At 48.4% G+C, this 13273-nt stretch overlaps 1 protein-coding gene across 1 annotated transcript; it reads right to left on the reverse strand.

The window, feature by feature from the left end:
- Positions 1-2603: 2603 nt before the first annotated feature.
- LOC309669971 (interleukin-17F-like) lies at positions 2604-6966 on the reverse strand (the record flags this gene model as incomplete). The annotated part of the gene is made up of 3 exons (XM_082480766.1): positions 2604-2841; positions 3435-3679; positions 6952-6966. The coding sequence occupies 3 exons, from the start codon at positions 6964-6966 to the stop codon at positions 2604-2606; spliced, it is 498 nt and encodes a 165-aa protein (XP_082336892.1).
- Positions 6967-13273: the final 6307 nt, after the last annotated feature.

Here is a 13273-nt window from a genome sequence, read left to right on the forward strand (position 1 = left end):
GAAGGAAATAACCCTTGTTGATCGTTTTATTTAGAAACAATCCCCACGTACAAGCGCACGCCTTACCGAGAGGTGTGTGGTTTGCAGTTGATAGCGCCGGCTGCAAAACCTCATGACCCCACGGGTGAGACTTCCTTAATTAGCTACCTTTGCACTTTCTTGATTAGCTACTTCATAATTCATCCAGTTAGAATGACTCTCAGGGTAAGCTGATGGGTGTTTAAGAGCATCAGCACAGGAGATGTTTAGCTGCGAAAACCCCAACGCCCAAGTCATTGTGTCTGGAGACAGAAATGTAGGCTAGTTTTCTCCCCGCAAAACAAGTGAGGACGACCCCACGGGCTGGGTTTATCGAGAGGGAGAGAAATAGGTCAAGAGTAAGAACCGGGGTGTGCAGCGTGCGATTTCCTGGTCAGTGGTTACTGTAAGAGGAAAGCTGGTGTTGCGCAAGAGCGTGCAAGAAGACGCCTCCATGGGGTTTGCGCTCCACCACATGAAGAGCTTGGTGGTCATAATGAAACAGCTGCTGCCGCAAATGAGTACAGATGCTTGTAACTGAATGAGACGGTTACCCTGCGTTGTTACCTATGGCTTGTTGAACTGGCTCCCGGTGACCTGCGGGACAGGGAATACACCCAGCGCGACAAACAAACAGCAAAGGAGCCGTTTAGACCCAATGACCCGTAGGAACATGTGTATCTTCATATACATATGAACACAGAAAGTTCTATCTTAACACGAGGAGGGACTTCTTTCCTGTGTGGGTGGCAGAGCACTGGCACAGCTGCCCAGAGAGGGGGGGGGTGTCTCCCACTGGAGCCATTCCAAACCCGCCTGGACGTGTCCTGTGCCACGGCCGGAGGTGCCCCTGCTCTGGCGGGGGGTGGGACTGGGGGAGCTCCAGAGGTCCCTTCCAACCCTGACCAGTCTGGGATGCTGTGACCCAGTGGAAGAAACCCAGGGTCTATCTGCAGCAGGTGTATCTAATGTAAAGTAGCTTCTGCACAGCAGAAGTGAAATACGAGAACGTTTGCACACAGGTTTACCCTGGTTTAAATGCAGGTGAGCAAGGAAATACGGGCTTAAAACCTCCACCAGCAGAAACCAAAATCAGAGGTCTGAGAATCTGGCTCAGGTCTGGATGAAAGATGAATAATGTTAAAAAAAAGCAACACTACAGCAACCTGATAAAATAATTAGCAGTGAGCCTGGCTAGGCTGTGCTCCTTGAGTAGCTAAGAAAGAGAGGGCAAATCCTCCTTTGTTAAGTTAGGACACCTCAGCTCAGCAGGCAACCCTGCCCTGGAGGTGTTTCTTCCTTGTTCCCTTGATGTGGAGAGGTCCTCATCCACCACTTCAAGCCCAACACCTAATATTTGGCTGGTTAAAGAGCGGTGAGATGAAGCCATCTTTGCATATTTCCCTGCATTCCTGCTCAGCCCACCATCCAGCTAGTGGAGAAGAGGGGAGATTTTGAGGATGACACCTTGTTTGGAAGAGGATAGGACTTTCCCAGCTCACGTGAACCAGGCTAGAGCCCCATCCCAAATTTCGGCTGCAACCCTGCAATGCGGCGTCTCCTGTCTCTTTTCCCACCATCCATAGAGACCATCCCAAGGTCTTGAGAACCTGACTCTATTGTCAACTCGCCCAGTGCTGCCTGTACAACCTCAATTCACCATTTTCAGCCCTTTTTTGCATCTAGGCTGCAAGTTCTTTTGCGCTCCCTTTTACTCATATCACTGCACCGGAAAAAACTCTGATCTTTGCTGAAACCACTCAGTGCTACTGCAGCACTGTGTCTGCTTTCATTTTGAGCTACCATAAAACACCATTCTTTTAAATAAAATACAAATTTTATTCAGTGGATAAGTTATTGAATAAATACAGATAAACATTTACCATTTTTTGGATACTCTGAGCACATATAAAGCCATAAATATAGTCATAAATAGAACTTATAAATAGAAATATAAACAGTCATTAGTTCTTTGCCGTTTTAACGCTCTATGCAAGTGGGTTCAATTCTCTCCCAAATTGTTCTGGAACAAGTCAGCCACTGCTCCCCATGGAGCAGCAGTGCCACAAAACCAGAGTGCGATGAGAATCAGCACTTATCCCAGATTTACACTAGAAATTCACTAGTGAGCAGTGATGGACAGAGAAGGAAAAGGGACCAGGTGATGAGAGAGGGAAGGAGAAAGTGCAGGAGGAGGGATTTTTTTGTGGTACTCCTGTTTGGCATGTATACATCAGGGAAATTTACTGCCAAGGACAACTTTTGAAACTATAATTCATAACCAAACTGATATAAGCCGCAATGAGAAACTGCTTTACTCCCTCCCTGGTTGGAGTCACAATCAAAACTTTTCCTCCATCCCCTTCTCTCCCCTCCATCACCAGCCACAAGTGTATCCCATTCTAAAATCCATAAATAAACAACAACAAGGATCAGTACTTCCAGGAAGTAATTTGCTCAGATTTGGAAAGGAAATGTCATGTTGAAGTCCCGGAATGCGAGGTAGGCGACTGTGGGATTTCTCCAGAGGGATGTTCATAGGAGACATTTCTTCTTCCCAGTGTTGCCTCCCCTACTAATCCCTCCTAGGACTGGTGGTGGATGACTGGAACGACACACGTGCAGCCCACGGTGATGACTTTCTTCTCCAGGCGGTAGGTGGGCAGGCAGCCCCGCTGCTCCCGCCGGAGGACAAGGATCTCCTGTTGGATGGGGACAGAGTTGAGGCTGTGGTCCTCCTGCCCCAGTGGGTTCACGCAGCCGGAGAGGCGGCACTTGGCATCAGCAATCACCTGGGGGAAGCGGTTGGGGTCCTCGTCGAGCCTGAGGATGGGGACACAAAAGGGTTTTATGCACTTGCACAACACAGTTGGGCAGGATCTTCTGGTTTATCTCCATGAAAGGCCCATACTATTTACCTCTGTACCCTCATTATGAGAAAAGGCCATAGAAATTCCCTATCTTCAACATCTTTAGAACGAATTCCTAGAAACAGAATCAATTTTGGGAGGGTAATACTGCCATATCGTTCTTTAGGAGATGATGAATGGAGTGGACCTAGGTGAAATACAGAACTGATGGCAAGTGAACTATTCATTTTTGTTTGGTTTTATTTTAATTTCAGCATTTAAAAAATTCTTCCAGCTATGAAAACGTACAATTGCAATGTACTGACATTTTTCTTTTCCTAGAGTAATAATTCTTTGACAAATATTGGTAAGATGATTAGAAAATATTCCAATGATGTCCCTTTGCACTGCAGTTTCTATGTCACCTAACATCAAAATGCATGTGTCAAGAAGTATTCTCAATATTCACAGGACTCTAGGCATATGCTGAGAACCAGCCATCATTCACCCAAAAAAATCACCTGTGCAGCACATCTGTTACAATTTAGATAACAACTAAACAGCTACCTGTAGTCCCAAGGAGCGAGAGATCGGTTTCTGACATCATGGACCACGCTAAAGGCATGATCTGAATTGCTGATGCGAATGTCAACTTTCACTGTTGTAGGGAATTTGAGGTCCTTTTGGTCCAGGCAACCTTCTCTAAGCCTCACAGAGCCACCGTCCTTGCTGGGCCGAGGATGAACTGCCCTCCCACGGGGTGAGCTCCTTACGGTGAGTGCTAGAACCAGCACCAAAAGTAGTGATCTGAACTGGGAGAGAGAAAGGTGCCGTTAGCTGTGTTCAGTCAAGAAAGAGAGAGCTGAAGAGCCGAGTCTTGGCTAGACAGGACCATCTTCATACTTATATTTGGGAGAAATGGGCCAGAATGAGCAAACAGCACAACAATGACAATGATACTCATCACAACGGATGCTAAACTCTGATTCAAATTCTTGGCTCTGCACCAAGAGGAGCATCTCTCCAACAAGCTAAGAAAGGTCCTCCTCCACAGTCAAACAGCAGTGTCTCGTGATCTACAAGGCAGGGTAAGAACCCAGCTGACCCCATGCCTAAGCTTAGAAACCTGGGAAGCCGTATGCTTTCTCAGGACAGGAAAGGTTGGCCACTTAGCAGCCATCTGCTGGAAATAGCCCTTTTCTTGGCGAAATACGAGTTTCTTAGGCCATTTCCAGGAGCCAGAGGTTTAGGAAAAGGAGAGAGATATATGCATAGCTTTTAAGAAAATCACAAGACTTGACAGTGCTGCAAATACTACCCACGTTGAAATGTAAATACGCGTACATTCACTTCCCAATGACATCTCAGCAATTTTGATAGCACGCTGCCTGAGAAAAGGACTGTCTGTCCCAATCCCACATCAGCAGTGCTGCCCTTACAGATAAATAATGGATAGTCCGTTGCCTCTTTGTCACTCAGGCACCAAACCCACTTGCAAAAGCTCAGGACAGAAAGCCGTATCAGACAGATCTAGCAACCCATTCAGTTCCCTCTAACACCAACTAGAGTTGCTCCTAGATAACAGCATCATGGGATCTGCATTCTGCTTTTTAATCTTGCAGCAATTACATCTTAACGCTTATACCAAACAGAAGTACTTACCATCCCAGAGCAGCGGGCAAAAGCCATGGCAACCTCTCTGCCGCTTTAGAAGGATGCACACAGTTGACAGAGCACAAGACTTCTCCCAGACCTCTTCCACTCTGCGTGTGTCTCAAAGCCAGATATGGTCTCCTTTTTATAGGGAAGTTCAACCACTACCATCCTTTCCATTGCAGTACATAGCTGGCTTACCTGACCCGAGGTTAGGAGCTGATATTTCATTTTCTAGCCCACTTCCTTCCGTCTACCTCCAGAAAGGGGAGGGCAGATACTATGTCATCAGAATCCCGAATCAGCCAATACAGTTCATTCAGGCAGATAAAGAGATAAGCGAAGAAAAGGAGAAAAAAAAAAAAATTGTTCAGGCAGCTTTTTTTCTCCCCTTTCCTCCCCCTCTTTCTATTATTAATGTTCTCTCGCCACAAACACATCTGTGGATGCACTTCCACGTGCCTCCCCCAAACCAAACAGCTGAGATCAGCAAGCTGCAAAGTCAGGTACCCAACAAGGGTTTCAAAAGGAGGACAGGACATGGAACTTCACGGTTTAACCTCCCTTTGCTTCAGTTGCACAATCCGCCCCCATCTAATCTCGGGGAACCCTGTGTCCTGCAGTCACCAGACAGGGGAAGAGTAGATGCCCAGGGGAAGTCCTCCTGGGGCACCTCAGGGTACCAGGAGCCAGGATGCTTTCCCTACTCGTTACTGTGATCCTATGTTGACATGTTCTGGAGAGCTCTTTGAAACACTCATGCATGTCCTGTAAGTGCCCTGAGGGCACTAATCAGCCTTCCTGGCCTTGACCAGCATCGCCACAGGTCTCCCTTCACAGCCCATCACTAGGAGCCCCATTTCAGTTCAGCTTTGGGCCCCCAGTTGCTGCCTGAGCTCCACTGTAGCAGTGCTGGTTTCCCACCCCTTCTCTGGCCTTGTCTGCTGGGTGGACCTTGGAGTAACATTTCTCCTGGATTGACTCCTTGAAGATATGTGGTGAACAATCTCCATGGCCATACTGTACTGCATTTTGCCTCGGTCTCCTCTGAGTGCTGTGTCAGTATGTCATATCCGTTCAGCATATATATACATTTAAGCCCTTAGAGCGATGAGAAAGTAATGCTGTCCTTGTTTGCAGTTGCCAAATCCAGTAGCCCTGAATTCAAACCCAGCAGAGATGAGGATGCCACAGCTCTATGCCCCCATGTCCCTCCAGTAGCAAAGCTGAGCACAGGTTCATGATAGGCACATACACACACACGTATGCAACGTGTATAACATACATATATATGCAGATGTCCAGCCACGTGGATCAACATGGGCAAAAAACATAGAATCATAGAGTCATCCAGTTTGGAAGGGACCTTTAAGGTCATCAAGTCCAACCATCAGCCTAACACTGCCAAGTCCACCGCTAAACCATGTCCCTCAGCACCGCATCTATCCATCTTTTAAATACCTCCAGGGAGGTTCCACCACTTCCCTGGGCAGCCTGTTCCAATGTGCGATAACCTTTTCAATGAGAAGTTTTTCCTAATATCCAATCCCTAGTCCTGCTCACACTATTCCTGGTACAGGTCAGAATGTCACTGACCTTCTTGGCCACCTGGGCACACTGCCGGCTCATATTCAGGTGGGTGTCCACCAACACTCCCAGGTCCTTTTCTGCCAGGCAGCTTTCCAGTCACTCCGCCCCAATCCTGTAGCGCTGCATGGGGTTGTTGTGACCCAAGTGCAGGACCCGGCACTTGGCCTTGTTGAACCTCATACCATTGGCCTTGACCCATCAATCCAACCTGTCCAAACATCACTCATGCAAACACAAACAGGATCAATGGCCTCATCTTGTTCCCTTCTCTGGTTGATCAAGATGAAAACCTGTTAGTGGAAAATACGTACAGATATATACACACACACATACAAGATGGATCTCTCCAGTTCTTGGCCTTAGACCATATCCAGTAGCTGCCCCTGGATCCCTGGGTCTCATTGCTTCATGCACAGGCACAAACACACACCAGTGGGTCTCCCCAGCAGCTGCTCCAGACTTATGACCTTACCAGTAGCCAACCCCCAGATCCCACAATCTCTCCAGTAGCTGGTCTATACTTCCTACTATCCCCAGTAGCCAATTTGAAGACCCTCTGGTCTCTCCAGCATCTTGCCCAGACTTATGGCTGCTCCAATACCTGGAGCTAGTCCAACTGGATGTCTTTAGCGTTTCCACACTGACATACGTATCCATGCAATATGCACGCACACTGGTGTCTTCATGTGCTGGCCCTTAGACCGTGCAGCATTTGAGGGAAATTACACTAAAAAAAAAAAAAAAAAAAAAAAAGAAAAAAAGGCTAAGAAAAGGATTTGATAAGAAGACAGAGCACCCTGGGGTGCTCAGGGACACAGCTCAGCCAGACAAGCGTACTCACCGTACTCACCACCATCCCCTATGTGACCAGCCCCAACCATCCCTCCTCTCATTTTCATGTTTGTCCCTCACTGATCCATCCTGATTCTTTCCTTTGTCCAAGTTTGCCCCTTCCCTTAAACATCCCATAATAAGTCTTGCACAATCCCATAATTCTCTTCCCAGCATGCCATAGTGAGTCCCATAGCCCTGTAGTCAGCAAGGTGATGTGGAGAAAGCCTCCTCCATCGACTCATCTGGTGGGTCTCACATCTGGACTTGGGTTGACCATCCTCCATGGACAACCCTGAAAGAGCCGGGTCAGGGACTCTGTTGGCACTACGTTATTTGGGTTGCTCCACCTGACACCGCTCCTCTGCTCCTTTGTGCTCGTGGAAAATAATGGCTCTTAATCACACAACCTAACAATCCCTCGTTTTATAATTAGGGATGAGAGGCATGAAAATAAAAGGGGGAGCAGGAGCAAGGACTCTGTTGTTTGTGATCCAGCAGGGATCAGCCACAACCTGGATGAGAAAGACCAGTGCACGTGCTGTTTCCCCAGAAGAACCAGCAGCTCTCTTTGGGAGTAAAAGCTGTTTTTATTGCAGAAAAAGATCACGTAACCAGTTTGAGCAGCTTCTCTGTGGAGAAAAGCCCTGAGAGAAGCCTCTCCCAAAGGCATGTAGCCAAGCTGGAAGAGGAGGACTGAAGCGTAGGACACTTCGCACAAATTCATCCATGTTCCTCCAGAAAATCAACAGTTTCATGGCATTTTCAGTCCACCCGAAAACCAGGATCCTCCCACAGATTCATGGCATTTTCAAATGAGAAGGGACTAATCCGGTCCCTGCTCTATCACCTCTCTTGAGTAACACCAGCAGAAATCTCCACTGACTTATGTCACTGCAGGACATCATGATTTTGTGGTCTGATTCAACTGACAGTTCGGAGACCGGCAACTCATCTTACCTAAATTTTTCATATTTCATGTTACTAAGTTTACCTGAGGTAATATCAATTTTGTGACACATGTTCCTATTCTGACTGTTCACATCTATATAACCACGAACTCACCTACTGAGACGCAGGGTGGGGAAGACCAAGAGAGGGTAGAATTACCAGAAATCCACTTTTCTAGCCCAGCAAGTGACCCCCTTTTTTTCCCCTGAGCCCTCACAGTGAAAGGAAAAGGACATTGCCATGAAATGGGTTGGATTTTGCAGGTACGGGGTTAAGGGGAAATTGTTACGTGTGATAAAGTAATGACATCATCACGCCAAATACTGGGTTATTAGCCCTGACTGCCACTTTCCACTCACATCTTCTATCTTCAGTGGCTTATAACTTCATTGAGGACTCCTTCTTTGACCTGAAATTTCCTACGACTGAAGTTGTCTTGTGTCAAAGTTCGCTGAAAATTTGATCTAAAAGAGGTCACCTAATATGAGTCATTATAAGGGAGAAAAAATACTCATTATCTCAAAGAGCTGTTCACTCCCATGTTGCAAGGGCTTAGAGCAGGGGTGGGAACTTGGAAATAAAAGAGATTTTTAATTTCACCTGCAAGAACGCTTCTACACTTGAGTTACGATAAAGAAAACCACTGTTTGCACTGCAGGATTCATTATACACTTGGGTTAAGGTTTTCATTACACACTTGGGTTAAGGTTTTCATAGCTCTGCGGGGGCTTCAGGCATAAGACACGGCTCATTTCAGGTCGGGCTTGGGCCCCACAACCTCCTAAGCTCCTCTGAACATTGCAGCTTTCACACCTCGCAGGAGGCACCTGCACCACCTCCAAGGAAACACGGAATTAAAACTCTGGAGCAGATAGAAACCAAAACTACTCAAATGCTTTTGAACCTAGAGGAACAAACACCAGGCACTGAACCGTGGCCAGCATTTGACTGATTTCTCTACTGGGCAAAGCAAGTGCTGTTTCTCAGCTGCATCTCTGTAAATATTCATAGCTGGTAGTCACGCTTCGATGATGTGATCGTTTTCTGCTTTGGAATCAGGTGCCCTGCCGTGCGGGAAGGACTAAGGAGACTTGATATGGCCGGAATCCTAATAAATTAACAGGATATATCTGGAAGTAATGTTTGTCTAGCATCCCTCTGCCCCACGACAACCCTCTCCTGTGGATGGAGTCCATTGGACCCAGTGTTGGTGTCTGCATCCCACCAAGCCACCAGCAAGGTGCTATGAGAATAAGCAGTATTTTGGGGGCAGGTATTTCAGCTAGCTCAGCTGAAGAGCATCGGAGGACCTGGATCTGGACAGGCTGGAGAGCTGGACAGAGAGAAACCTTATGAAATTCAACAAGGGCAAGTGTAGAGTCCTGCGCCTGGGGAGGGATAAGCCCCTGCATCAGTACAGGTTGGGGGCTGGCCTGCTGGAGAGCAGCTCTGTGGAAAGGGACCTTGCAGTCCTGGTGGACAACAGGATGCCCATGAGCCAGCAATGTGCCCTGGTGGCCAAGAAGGCCAATGGCATCCTGGGGTGCATCAAGCAGAGCGTGGCCAGCAGGTGGAGGGAGGTCATCCTCCCCCTCTGCTCTGCCCGTGAGGCCACATCTGGAGTACTGTGTCCAGTTCTGGGCTCCCGGGTTCAAGAAGGACAGGGAACTGCTGGAGAGGGTCCAGCAAAGGGCTACAAAGATGATGAGGGGATTAGAACATCTCTCCTATGAGGAAAGGCTGAGGGACTTGGGTCTCTTTAGTCTGGAGAAAAGAAGACTGAGGGGGGATCTTATTAATGCTTATAAATACTTAAAGGGAGGGTGCCGGGGGGATGGGAACAATCTTTTTTCAGTGGTGCCCAGTGACAGGACAAGAGGGAATGGGCACAAACTTGACCATAGGAAGTTCCATCTTAACATGAGGAGGGACTTCTCTCCTGTGGGGGTGGCAGAGCACTGGCACAGCTGCCCAGAGAGGGGGGGGAGTCTCCCACTCTGGAGCCATTCCAAACCCACCTGGACGTGTCCTGTGCCACTCCTGGAGGTGCCCCTGCTCTGGCGGGGGGTGGGACTGGGGGAGCTCCAGAGGTCCCTTCCAACCCTGACCAGTCTGTGATTCTGTGAATCCAACATACTGGCTCAGTTCAACTGACCTCAGTCATCTAAAACCAAGACACCTGGAGCTGAGCTTGGCAATTTAGGTGTGCTTTAGGCCCTCTAGAGAGCAACACGCACATTTAGACTACAGCTAATCGTTATTACTCCTAACTCCAATTAATCCAAACTCCTGCAGATGCTCAGACTTAGTCCCATCTATATTGGACCTAAAGCAATCCAAAATTTGTTTCACCTGGTTTGCAATTTAATATTATTTCTTCAAGATATAGACATTCTTTTCCAAGCTGTCTTCCCATGGGATCTTCCCTATTGAACCCCTAACATTACTCAAGACAGGCTTCTCAAGAATTGCAGTCTTTACTCTATGGTCTCCTTCCTTTTATTTCCAAGTATCACAAACCACCATTTTCATCCACTCCCAAATTTTCAATCAGTTCTTTTCCATCAACAAGAATGAAGCCTGGAAATGAAATATAATAGCAAAAAATATTATATTAATATTAGAGAATATTAACAAATTGAACTGTAGCAGAGACTGTTTTCTAAAACCGAAACCAATTGCCACAGTCTGGCCATGTATTAAAAGCTCCCACCCTCCAAAACCAGGTGGTTATATCACAACTGCTTCTTGGCCCATACACACTCCTGAACCATAGCCAAAAGTTGGATGAGAGCTCATTAAGCCCATCAGAACTGTGCCAAGGACCAATCCAGTCCCTAATCTGGGCCCTGTCACTGTTTATTTCATAAGAGTAGATATAGCTTCAGTTCCATGTTGATGAGCATCCAAGAACTCTGCGACCTCTCCAGTAACAGTGTAGATTCAGGCGGTTCATCAGACTCAGCTGATCCCCATGAACCCCTCTGCCTTTGGGATTTCAGGCTGAGAGAGTTGGGGTTGTTCAGCCTGGAGATCCGGGGAGACCGTGTAGCGGCTTTCCAGTACCTAAAGGGGCTACAGGAGAGCTGGGGAAAGACTTTTTACTGGGGCATGTAGTGATAGGATGAGGGAGGGAGATTTAGATTAGATATTAGAAAGAAATTTTTCACTTTAAGGGCAGTGAGCCCCTGGCGCAGGTTGCCCCGAGAAGCTGTGGCTGCCCCATCCCTGGGGGTGTTCAAGGCCAGGTTGGACGGGGCTTGGAGCAACCTGGGCTGGTGGGAGGTGTCTCTGCCCATGGCAGGAGGGTTGGAACTAGATGATCTTCAAGGCCCCTTCCAACCTAAACCATTCTATGATTTGTAGGTCCAGATTTTCCATCCATGAGGTCAGTTGACCACTCGTTGCCAAGAAAATTTTCTTAATGTTGCCAGCAAGCTGATGTTGCTCCTGCGCATCCCACTCCTTTCTTCCTCTCTCCCACCTACTCCCACCATGGTACCTCTTCCCTCAATTCCTTTGGCAGGGACAAGGAAGCCACATTCTTGTTCGTCCAAAGCAAAGCACTAAGCGGAGCATTCAATGGTGCATTTCGTTGGTCTGAACAGCCCATGTGGGCCAAAGAGCAGCTAAATGAAGAAGTTGCCTTCCTAGACATTCCCAGCCTTTGTGGTGCTTCTGCCTATACATCCTCGCAAATATCTATCTGCTGCCCTCCATTTCCTAAGCTACTGAGTTCCAAATTCTTTTGGCACAGACATGCCCCTGCCCCCTCGTACGACAAGGATTTGCATGTGTGCTCAGGAGCAGGGATGCTGGAGGACCTGGTGGCTGCCAGCCAGCTGCTCTGCTCACCATCCACAGTTCCCACACCAATCGTCCCACAAGCTGTGGACCATCCACAGAGCCACCAGCCAAGTCAGCTTCTCTCCAACGATCGGGGATTTGCTTTTCCCTTGTCAACAAAGACCCCTCTTTCAAGGACCTGAGACGGCCACCAGCGCACAGGGAAGGTAGATAGCTCCATCCCACCGTCCAAGGCTATGGGATAGGAAAATAAACCAGAGCTTTACCTACCCTGGAGCTCCTCCTGGTGTCTTGTCGTGGGAAATACAATATTAGCAGTTCCTCAGCTGTAAAGACAGGGAAAACACAAAGGCCTCAGCAGGAGAACAGGAGACGGCTCGGAAAAGCTGCTCTGGCCAAATGCCCTCACTGATCCCTGGTACGACCTGCAGAGAGGAACAGCCTCCGAAAGTCTGGGAGAAGTGAGGAGAGAGGAAGATGACAATATCCCCCCTCCTACAAGGCAATGTTGGAGCAGCAGAAATTACTGGGAGCATTTCTACAAGCACCCAGGCACCTCTCCAAAAGAAAAAAGTTGGTTCCTTTGCCCCAAATTAGTCAGTAAGAAAACACCACCTACACCCTGAAAAAGGCACCTGGATACGTTTGGCCCATCGTTTCTGCCCAGGAGCTTTGCAGCGTGGAGCCACCACAGCGGCGGCCATGCGGGAGCAGAGCATGTTGGCTCCCCACAAAGCTGAGGACCAGAGCTGTATAATAAACCCATTGAGACAGAACAACTCTGACAATCTGTGTGTTTAACTCACTTTCACTCATCTTTGCAGTTTCACGAGGCAGACACCGGCCGTAGGTCTGAGGTCAGAGAATCACAGAATGGTTTAGGTTGGGAAGGACCTTGAAGATCATCAAGCTCCAAGCCCCTGCCATAGGCAGGGACACTTCCCACCAGACCAGGTTGCCCAAGGCCACCTCCAGCCTGGCCTTGAACACCTCCAGGGATGGGGCCTCAACAACCTCTCTGGGCAACCTGTGCCAGTGCCTCACCACCCTCACAGGGAAAAACTTCTTCCTAATGTTCAATCTGAACCTGACCTCTTCCAGTTTAAAGCCATTCCCCCTCGTCCTATCGCTACATGCCCCAGTAAAAAGTCCGTCCCCAGCTCTCCTGTAGGCCCCCTTTAGGGACTGGAAGGCCGCAATAAGATCTCCCGGGAGCCTTCTCTTCTCCAGGCTGAACAGCCCCAACTCTCTCAGCCTCTCCTCACAGGAGAGGTGCTCCAGCCCTTGCATCATCCTCGTGGCTCTCCTCTGGACACATTCCAGCAGGTCCTTGTCCTTCTTATGCTGGGGACTCCAGAGCTGGATGCAGTACTCCAGGTGGGGTCTCCCAAGAGTGGAGTAGAGGGGCAGAATCCGCTCCCTTGACCTGCTGGCCACACTTCTTCTGATGCAGCCCAGGATGCGGTTGGCCTTCTGGGCTGTGATCGCACACTGCTGGCTCATGTTGAGCTTCTTGTCAATCAGCACCCCCAGGTCCTTCTCCTCAGGGCTGCTCTCCAGCCATTCCCTGCCCA

This window comes from Vanellus vanellus (assembly GCF_965231255.1).
Source record: "Vanellus vanellus genome assembly, chromosome: 3".
Lineage (NCBI taxonomy): Eukaryota > Metazoa > Chordata > Aves > Charadriiformes > Charadriidae > Vanellus > Vanellus vanellus.